Source organism: Hipposideros armiger, unplaced genomic scaffold, assembly GCF_001890085.2.
Source record: "Hipposideros armiger isolate ML-2016 unplaced genomic scaffold, ASM189008v1 scaffold_258, whole genome shotgun sequence".
NCBI lineage: Eukaryota > Metazoa > Chordata > Mammalia > Chiroptera > Hipposideridae > Hipposideros > Hipposideros armiger.
The window spans coordinates 1893176-1904190 of NW_017731608.1; the positions used below are offsets into that span (position 1 = coordinate 1893176).

Sequence of the window (11015 nt, forward strand, 5' to 3'; positions counted from 1 at the left end):
CAGTGAAGCAATGTCCTCCACACAGTAAGTGACAGTCATATGCACACTATCAAGGACTCACTAAAGTATACACAGGAGGTGGAGTGAAGAAGAGCAAGTTCCCCAAAGACCCAATATCTGCATTTCAGGAAGAGGAGTAACAAGGGAGAAGCTATAAAATGGACTTAGAGCTATTAAGAAAAGAGCACTGTTGGGCCAGCCAAGTGGCTCAGTTGGTTAAGAGCTTGCTTGGGAGCAACAGCTCTGAGCAGCAGGGCCGTGGTTCGGATCCCACATTAAGGGCCAGTGACTCTGTGCCCTCTACAGCTAAGATGGTGAACAACAGCTCGACCTGGAGCTGGGCTACTGTGTTGCTGGCGACGGTGTAGGCTGCAGCCCCTGCTGCAGTGGGCTGCCGTGAGCTACCGTAAGTGGCTGGCAGCCAGCATGAGCGGCCAGCAGCCGGTGTGAGCTGCTGGGAGCCGCCGTGAATGGCCGACCAATGACCAGTGACTGATTGCCTCACCTGGGAAGAGCTCAATGATAATACCAACATGGGCCAGTGAAGCAATGTCCTCCACAACTAGACTGGAGAACAAAACAGCAGTTTGTCTACCTGTCTGTTCTCCTTCCCTGATTCCCCAACGCTGTTCCCCTCCAATTCCTCAATAAAATCTTAAAAAAAAAAAAAAGAAAAAAGAGTACTGTCATTTTTTTAAAAGATTGAAATTTTAAAGCTGATTGGTCATGAATATCAGGACTCCCATTCAGGTTGGTCTGGAAAAGACAATTTTTCACTAAACTATGGATTTTTAAAATCATGTTTATTATAGAAAATATTCATAACCTTGTCATAATTATTTACTATAACTTTGTCATAAGATTAATTACTCACTGTTCAGTGTAATGACAATACCTGAATCTAACTGATAGACAATTGTGCCTTTTTCCTCTCCTACAATTTCCGGAATCTTTTCATTTCCTGTAGGTTGATAGAAATATTCTGGCTGAGGTGGAACGCCCTCTGAAAAAAGACATTTAAAAAGTACAAAATAAGAAATATAAAAGGCACTTTATCAGAGTTGATATCAAGTTATAGTAATCATTATTCATATGGCTTGTTTTGTTGAATCAAACCTAATCCCCACCCTAAGTTTCCAGTTTGTTTAAAAAAATAGGTCTTGCTTCTTTCCATAAAGGCTATGGGGAGAATTTTAACAAAAAGCATATATGACAAAAGCATCAACTTTAAATAGAAGACTTAAAAATAAGCTGGAGGGCTGGCCGAGTGGTGCGTTGGTTAGAAGTTGGTTTGGGATGCCAGCTCTGAGCAGCAGGGCACCGGTTCAGATCCCACATGAGGGCCAGTGACGCTGCGCCCTCTACAGCTAAGATAGTGAGCAACAGCTCGACTTGGAGCTGGGCTGCCGTGAGTCACCAGCGACAGTGTAGGCTGCAGCGGGGCTGCAGTGGGCTGCCGTGAGCTACCGTGAGCTACCGTGAGTGGCCGGCAGCCAGCGTGAGCGGCAGCTGGTGTGAGCTGCCATGAGCTGCTGTAAGCGGCTGACTGATGACTGGTGACCGATCTGCCTCAGCCGGGAAGAGCGCAATGATCACAGTACGAACATGGGCCAATGAAGCGATGTCCTCTACAACTAGACTGAAGAACCAAAGGACAGCAACTTGTCTGTTCCCTCCCTCAAGTCCCCAATAAAATCTTTAAAAATAAATAAATAAATAAGCTGGAAAGGTCAATACAGTTGCTGCAACAACTCTTCAAAATTCTGTACCGCGCTTCCTTTTAAAATCAGGAAAATAGGATCAGCTACATACCTTTTAATACCAGAGAGGAACAAGGACATCGAGTGTTTCAGAGCAAATAAGGCCTTTTTCATGAACACTCAATTCTACAAGATTTCTCGTATAGAACTTGGGCGACTTCTCAATATCATTTTAAGTACAGAAGCCACTGATGAAAGCCAAGGGCATGTAAAGACACAACTCGGGAGTGATAAGGCTTTGACAATTTGGTTTAAACAGTAAGGCGCTTGCTATTAAATTTCCTTGAAATATATTACAAATTGCTTTTTTAAAGATTTAGTGGTTTAGTGGATTACCACCACAATAACTTGGACATTATATTTTAGTTTCCCACTATTTTTTTCCCCTGTTGGAATTGAGTCCAAAATCCTCACAGGAATTCTCTGTCTTAGTCTATTTTATAAAGAGAACAGCAAAATCCCATTGTCTGGCCAGATCAACTTGGACTTTTATCTAAAAATGTTACAGGGAAGGGACAGATGACCTTAAGGCTTCTCAGCTATTGTGCCAACTCAAAATACTCCTCCACCAGCACGCATATTTCCAAACACCCAAACAGCAGTTCTGTCCCCAGGTAAGACACTGAGCCCACCTCTTCACTTTCAGCTTCATCGCTTGTCTTTCATGCTCCATGCTCCATGGTTGTCCAAATACGCCATGTTCTTTTTCTGTTTACTCTAACTGTAATTCTTTTCTCCTACCCTCTCAATTGGATCACTTCTAACTCATCCTTCAGATCTCAGCTTGCATGTCAACTCCTCTTGGAAACCCTCACTGATCTTCTAGGCTGGGGTTAAGTGTTCCCAAAGGGACCAAGCTCTATGCAACTGCCTGGTTATATCTTTAACTTCCCCACTAGTCTCTGAGCTACAGATGTCTCCATCTTGTTCATCACTATTTCTCTAACACCAAGCACTGTACTTAGCATATGGTAGATGCTTAATAGATATTTACTGAATGAATATTATAAGAGGGAAGTGAGAAAATAAGAAACATCCCGTTGTTTATCCAGCAGTCTAAAGCAGACATAATGTTTTGTAGATGTAAGTGTTCCAGCAATTAGAAAAGTCCCCACTTTTCAATGGAACCCACTTCTGAAAATGCTTCATAAAATGAATGCTAAAGATTGTACCTGCACCCGTAGCTCAAAGATATCACCAGCAATGTCATAAAAAAGCCTCCACCACTCCTATAAAACACTCCAATAAACTCAAAATATGATTTAAAACAGTAAAAACTATGCTCTGGCATATATAACGTTCATTAATTATACCAAGGCTGGTAAAGTACAACTTTTACAAAACTCAACCAAGCATACTGATCCTGAGATGGGACTAATCTAGAAAACAGATCTAAGTATTAATATATTTTGGCCTCTAGCAAGGTATCCTTCCAGTGCCATGAGCTCAGGAACATTCTCGTTTACACATTAGTGTAACTTCTGACTTTGGGGAGTGTATACCAGTTTCCCAGAGCTTGATCCCTTTGGGGTGAGCTAACAGATGTTTCATCTGTCCTGCCTTGTATTCCGCATGCAGGACTGTGAGGTGTCCTAGCAAAGTCTGTCGGAACAGCAAGACCATGACACTGAGTCACATTACCAATATGATGAACGTTTTCCTTGATGACCTCACATTCTACTGGCCATTGTGGAGCCTGCAGTGGCCCACTCCCAGAGAAAAAGGCAAAGAGATCTCGGGGTTCTCGAAGACGAGGGTTTGCTTCACCAAAGTCACCACGAAGAAGCTGTCTGCTCTTGAGAAGTGAAGTCAGCGTTGAGGAATCTGCCCAAGGGAAAAGGAATGTGTGAACAGCTTCCTGTTTTTTCCTTGGGAACTTTACTGCCCAGCTGTAACAGCTAAGTAACACTAAGCACTGTATTGAAATATGGGCACAGATGTGCATTCCTAGGACATGTTTCTCCTTCAAGGAGATTTAGCCCAGGATGACAGCATCAAAATTATGAAAGGTTAAGTTCAAAGTCTGTATAGTGTATTAAATATTTAAATGTAAAGCTTTAAGAGTAAGTTATAAGAAACTTTTTGTTTTTTAAATCAGAGCTAATGGGGGCCGGCTGAGTGGTGTGTTCATTAAGAACTGGCTTGGGATGCCAGAGAGCCCCGGTTCGGATCCCACATATGAGGGCCAGTGACACTGCCCTCTGCAGCTAAGATGGTGAACAGCAGCTCAACCTGGGACTGGGCTGCCGTGGGTCGCTGGCGACGGCGTAGGCTGCAGCCCCTGCTGCAGTGGGTTGCCATAAGCTACCGTGTGTAGCCAGCAGCCAGCGTGAGCGGCCAGTAGCCGCTGTGAGCAGCCGTCCAGAAGCCAGCGACTGATCTGCCTTGCCCGGAAGAGTGCAATGATGGTGCCAACTTGGGCCAGTAAAGCAATATCCTCCACAACTAGGCTGAAGAACAAAACCACAGCAACTTGTCTGTTCCCCTTCCCCCAATTCTCCAACGCTGTTCCCCTCCCCCAATTCCCCAATAAAATCTTTAAAAAAAAAAAATCAGAACTAATGGGTCTAAGACATTTCAACAGTGGATTACAAATGAATAAAAAGTTACATGTGTTTTACCACTTTTGTTTAGAGTGAGGCAAAAGAGAACTTTTAATTCGCCCATTAGCATTTTAGAAAAATGTATATAAAGTTTAATTACTGTAAGACAATCTACAAATTAAATTTCAAATTTGTAATATAACCATTCAAAGGATAGAAACTTATAAAACAGGATGAAAAGGGGAGGGGCAGAGGAGTAAGAATGGTCAGAAGAGAGAGAAGCAGCAGCTCTCGGGGAAACAGAAAATGAAAAAAAAAAGGGGGAGGAAAAGAAAGCCTTTCAGAGAGAAAGGAAAAGAAAGGAAATGATAAGAAGAATGAAAGTGAGAGGGGGACAGGAAGGCTGACAGCTCCTCAGAGCCGTTATTCTCATCTTTGGTGGGGAAGGCAGGAGGTGAAGACGTTCCCATAAAGGAGTGAGTTTTCTGGTCCGGAAGGACATGAAATACCTCTGCTCACAGCTTCTATCTGTCTGGGTAGAGTTGAAGATAGACAGGTAGGCCCTAGAAAGAGGAAGAAGGCACGCCGTAGAAATCTTTGTCTTTCTCTTTCCTGCCCTCCTTCCCTTATCCCTTTCCACCCACCACTCCCACTTTGGGCCCCCGTATATCTATCTCTAAATCTTTTCCCCACTGTTTGATTGGGGTGAGGGGAGACAGGCAAACACACATTTGAAAATACGGTGAAAATATGGTAAAGGTGCTCAATCTCACTCATAAAGAAATGTAAATCAATATGACAAGGAGATACCAGGTTTTTATATGATAGGAAAAACATGTACATATTTTCACACTCATCCTGGCAAAGGTGTAAGTGAGCAGGTACTCTCAGAAACTGCTGGCAAGAAGGCAAATTGGGGCAACGATTCTGGAAAGGAGTTCGGCAGTACCTGGTAAGATCTAACATACACAGACCCTTGATCCAGGAATCCCACTGCTGAGAATTTACCTTATAGATTTTTCTCACAAAAGTTTGTCAAAATACATATACCAAGATGCTCACTGCAACACTGTTCAAATAACAAAAAATATGTAAACCACCAAAGCATCCATCAAAAGGGAAGTTAAAATAATTATGACATATTAATGAGATGCAATACTATAGGTTCCCTTAAAAGGAATGAGGTAGATTTTTTTTTGGTGCTCATTTGAAAGGTTCTATTATCACACACAAAAAAATCAAAGTAAAGATTGTGTATAGGATCCCCTGTGAGCAATTAAAGAAAAAAATACATATACACACATGAGGATTTTTTGTTTTTTCCTGCAAAGAATGATAACAACAGCGGCTATATGGAGGGAGAGTAGGGAGAGCTTTTCGTTGTCTTTTTGTGTTTTTTTCTATCATTTGAATATAACTCATTCCTTCTTGCCTTTGTACTTTTCTGGTTACAAAAAAAACACATAATAAATGCTTTGCTATGAAGACAAAAAATATTTTTTTCACTCCAATGGTCAAAATAGGAAAATAATGATTAATTACAGTCTAAAACTCATTCATGTTGTGTTAGTTTCACAAGCTGATTTTGCAGTTCCCTTTTTTTTAAAAAAATTATATTAAGACTGGCAATTGGTTCTTATTAATGTTATTTTGACTGTCAGCAAACAGGGCAGGTGGGAACTGAAGGAGGGGTGGTCAGCTGGAGCCTGAGTCATCCCACCCTGATCAAACGCCCTTTATTCAAACCTTGCCTTTCTACTCGCTGCCAGGGGATCTGGGACACAGAATGGGTAGAGCCTTCCAGGCACTGGGGTGAGCAAACATGTAAGATACATATCAGAAAATGGACTTGCTACATCAAGGGTTAAGTACTGTTTTAAATTTCCTAGGTATTGCCAAGTTGCCTTCCTAAAATAGTCTACCTATCCACGTTTCTAACAGCAGTGTACCAGAGTGTTCCCTCATACCGACTCTAGGTACAATTTAAAAAAATTTTTTTGCCCAGATCTCATAATTTAAAAAATGATACCTTGACATTTTGATTTGTATCTTTAATTAGAGGTGAACTTGAGCATCTTGTCATAAACCTTATTGACCGTCCCGGGTTTGTTTTTCTATTAACTGCTTGTTCATGTCTTTTGCCCATTTTTCTATTTGGTCATCTTTTACATATTGATTTGTAAGAGCTGTTATTTTAAGGAAATTAATCCTTTGATATATTTGTTATTATATTTATTTTCAGTTTGTTATTTTGCCTTTATTGATGGCACCTTTTTTAATACAGAAGTTTAAATTTTTGCTGTAAAAATGATCAATGTTATGTTTTATGGCTTTTGAGTCTTTGTCATTCAAAAGTTTTAACTAGTAAAAGGACACAATCAGATTTGCAAATTACAAAACAATTGCTGTGTGCTAAATGCATTGGCATGGGGAGGATGTGAAGCAAAGAGAAACTGATGTTTGGCTGAATAAGTATGTACTGAGGGAGAAATTCAGCTGCATTCCTGCCCTTAGATTCTAGAAGACACCTGTGGAATCCCTGTGAAAAATTACTTTTGCTTAAGCTAGCTAGAATTGGTTTCCATCACTCTTATGCAGAGCCTTAGCAAATATATCTTTCAAAACTTTGTGAAAAGTCAATGTTTTACCCTTGACTAAAGAGTCTTAACAAATTTTCTAATAGTTAGGAGGAAGATAAGTATTTTCCATACAGCATGTACAGTCTTTTAATTTAAACCTACAATCCAAAGTAGATCTAGGGAGAACTTTTTGCTTTGGAGAACATTTTTTTGAATGACGTCAGAAATAGTAGCTAAGGCTGCTCCTCTGGCTTCTCCTCCATCAGGCCACTTTCTCCTGAAAACCTGGAGCAGTTGCTCAAGGCAGCGAGGTTCTGGGGTTGGAGGTTGGGGGAGGGGGTGTCATACACACTGATTATTACTCACACAGGAGCTTCTCCTTTTGTGGAGGGTCTGGTATCAAATCACCTCTTTCCCCAAAAAAGCCATTCAAGACAAGTTGGGGATTATTCTTCCAAGCAAGCTGGTGCGTAGCCGAGTTTGGTAAACTGTCTCTTTGAGCTAAGAACAGGAAATTTAATTAAAGGTGCTGGAAGGCTAGTTCATCACCTCTAACATCTAGGTCAATACCAAAACCACTGCTACCAAACCCCCACTACCACAGGCCTTTACAATGAATACATCCCATTTTCCAGAGGACTTTCACATTCCAATTTACTTGGGTTAAAGATCATTTTCTCCATTTTATAGGGAGGAGAAGACTTGAGAAGCAACATGGTATAGCAGCATAGTAGATACAAAAGCAGCCAAGAAAGCCACAGCCATGTGAAGGCTGGTACTCGGAGTGGGAGGGGAGCCCTGATGCCCAAAGCTGCTTTGTCCTGAGGGCTCTGCGGACTCTGGCAAACTGGAAATACAACTTTCAACAAATGAGTAATCACTTAAAAAATGAAATAGTTAATAAGAAAGTCTAATAAGATGGTTAGAAATAAAATCAATATAAAAATTGTATTTCTAAATACCAGGAACAAAGTTAGAAAATCAAAATTTATAAAGAAACCATTTATGGGCCAGCCGACTGGCATGTTGGTTAAGAGTTGGCTTGGGACGCCAGCTCTGAGCAGCAGGGCTCCAGTTCGGATCCCACATGAGGGCCAGTGACACTGCGCCCTCTACAGCTAAGATGGTGAGCAACAGCTCAACCTGGAGCTGGCCTGCCATGAGTTGCTGGCGACAGCGGCGTAGGCTGGGCTGCCATAAGCTACCGTGAGTGGTCGGCAGCCAGCGTGAACTGCCAAGAGCCACCGTGAGCGGCCGTCCAGTGGCTGGCGACTGATATGCCTCACCTGGGAAGAGCGCAATGATGATGCCAACTTGGGCCAGTGAAGCAACGTCCTCCACAACTAGACTGAAGAACAAAAGGACAGCAACTTGTCTGTTCCCCTTCCCTGATTTCCCAATAAAATCTTTTAAAAAAGAAACCATTTATAATAGCATAAAAATATGAAGTTCTATGAATAAAAGTACGAACCTTTATTGGGTGACATTCAGGAAGACCTAAATAAAATGGAGAATTACATACTATATTCATAGATTGGAGAACCCACTATTGGCAAATTCTCAATTTTTGTGAAATTAAGTTCTATAGATTCAATGCAATCTCAATATATTCTTTTTTAAAATTGGGGAGTTGGGGGAGGGGAACAGCCAAATTGCTGCTCTTCAGTCTTAGTTGTGGAGGGTGCCAGTTGCCATCTGGCTGCCTTGTCAGCAGCTCATAGCCTCTAAGCTCAAGGTGCTGTGTTCAGTCTTAGTTGCAGGTGGGCGTAGCCACCATCCCACGCGGGAGTCGAACCAGCAGCCTTGTTAAGAGTGCACACTCTATCCACTGAGCCACCTGGGCAGCAGCTCAGCTCAAGGTGCCAAGTTCAGTCTTAGTTGGGGGGGGGGAGCGCGTAGGCCACTGCTGACTAGGCAATCTTGTTAGGAGCATATGCTCTCACCAGCTGAGCCATCCTGCCACCTGTTGGCAGCTCAGTGGCAGCGTCACTGGCCCATGTAGGAATTGAACCGGTGGCCCTGTGGCTCAGAGCTTGCGCTGTTAAGCTAACTCTTAACCAACTGAGCCACTCGGCAGGCCCTCAAAAAATTTTTTTAAACATCACAAGCCAATTCTAAAATTATACAAAAAGTCAAGAATAGCCAAGACACTTTTGAAGAACAAGATTGGAGGACATCTAGTTTTTCTAGATAGCAAGACTATTTTCACGCCATATAGTGTAACTAACAAAGGGTGGTACTCGTCTTAGTGCAAGGACAGACAAAAAGACCCTTGTATCTATGTACACGCAACAGAGGTGACATAGCAGATCAATGGGGAAAGGAAGTACTTTTCACCAACGGTGCTGGAAAAATTCATCAATAGTTTATCCAAGCATAACTCTCCCAGTTAATCAAACAATTTACTTCACGAACCCAGGAAAGGTGATGCTAGATGATAACGAGCTATTACCTTGAAAGTAGCCATAGTACCGGAGGTGATGGTACATAAAGTCTTCATAGGGATCAGCAAGAATCTGTGAAAGGAAAGGCCACCTCAGTCAGGAAAGTCCTTTCAAATAACACTGAACTCTTAACAAAAGGTATATAAGCATTGTTGCAGAGGACAGTGTACCTGTAAACAAAACAAGTGAAAGACATTCATGCAAATTATTCTTAGGGGCCAAGCTCTCCAGCTAGAAAGAGGTGCTACCAGACTATACCCCCTGATTTAGTACTGGACCTGTGGAGTTCCTGGAGCGGGGTGGCTACCCACCTCCTGCTTTAGCTCTGTTTTCAATGCTGGGAACATGTTACTTCTGTATGGTACACCGAAGACCTTCCGTGACACCGGCATCCAGCCACAACCCCTGCCCGATTTCCAAGAGGGCGGCTGATTACACAGAAGTTAAAAAACCAGAACAGGACTACTGAAAAAAACGCCGACATTCACTACTCTCACCCTCCACTTCCGCAGCTCCCACGCTCTTTTAGGAAACCCTGCCACATCGGTCCCTCTTCTCTGCCAACTCAGCCTCTGCTCAGCAAACGAGGTCCCGGCTGGCGGTTCCCACTTTGAGGCCCGGAGGCGCACCTGAGGAATTAGGAAGGGCCGCAAGTCTTCCAGTCTCCTCCTCCCGAGGCGCCAGGGCCTTTGCAGGCCCCATGCTTCCCTCTCCCTGACGAGGGAGATGCCCCCCACTAGGACGCCGCAGGAAAGTGAGAAAAACGGGCATGGAGAGATCCGGCGAGTTGTCTCAGTGTAGATGGAAAAGAAAGGTCAGGGCCCGGAGCGTGGGCTCTGAAAACCAAATTCAGGGGTTCAGGGCTTCCTGGTCTGGGGAAAGGTGGTGAAGGGGTTTCCGGAAGGGTGGGAGAGGGGTGCCGATTTCCTAGAAGAGCAGAAAGGATACGACTGCTTCCGCGCTCCAGTCCGTCCCGGGCAGGTGTGGGCGCAGCGGCTAGAGGAGCAGAAAAGCCTGGACAAGGCGGGAGGCCATAACATAGCAGGTACAGAAGCCCAGCAGCACATCGGGCAGAAGACACGCACAGCGCCGCAGCGGCGCTCCGCGGCTTTCGGCTAGGGTCCCGGTAGCCTAGCAACTGCGAAACGGAAGGGGGAAGGCGGGGCGGCTGGGACCTTCCGGGGAGTGCGGCCCCGCCTCCAAGGAGCGGGTGGGGAACCCGGGAAAAGTTGACTAGCGTCGTTGTAGCACCAGCTGATTCACTCATTGCTCCTTTCATACAGTATTGCAGACTAGCTTCTGGGGAATAGAAATTGGGTTGGTGAATACAAAGCCCGTAGTCCACAACATATTCCAAGCTTCTTTGCTGGTCCTTAGCTTTTGTTAACTGTTAAGTATTGCTCAAAGGGCGCAGCTCTCCTTTCACCTTGTTTAGCTAGTACTGAAAAATTACTTTCTACATTGCAAAGATAGAAGAAACAAAGCTAGTATATTAAAACCACAGACTTTGACTACCAAGTTGTCAGATTAAAAAAACAACTTCACTCTGGTAGGACAGTGACACAGGCACTAAGACTAGTGCTCTATAAAAATTCCTACAAGTCGGCCGCAGTGAGCGGCCGTCCAGAAGCCGGCGACTGATCTGCCTCGCCAGAGAAGAGCGCAATGATGGTGCCAACTTGGGCCAGT

The 11015-nt window shown here is 43.6% G+C and overlaps 1 protein-coding gene across 1 annotated transcript in view; it reads right to left on the bottom strand.

The window, feature by feature from the left end:
• The window catches only part of AGBL2 (AGBL carboxypeptidase 2), a 43775-nt gene extending 33736 nt beyond the window's left edge, over nt 1-10039 (bottom strand). The window contains exons 1-7 of the mRNA XM_019656321.1: nt 9956-10039; nt 9638-9754; nt 9335-9398; nt 7249-7383; nt 4813-4866; nt 3402-3584; nt 896-1003 (exon numbers count right to left, since the gene is read on the bottom strand). Coding sequence (XP_019511866.1) covers nt 896-1003; nt 3402-3584; nt 4813-4866; nt 7249-7383; nt 9335-9398; nt 9638-9718 — 625 coding nt within the window. The 5' untranslated portion in view covers nt 9719-9754; nt 9956-10039. The remainder of the gene's footprint in view (nt 1-895; nt 1004-3401; nt 3585-4812; nt 4867-7248; nt 7384-9334; nt 9399-9637; nt 9755-9955) is intronic.
• Between the last annotated feature and the right edge of the window lie 976 nt (nt 10040-11015).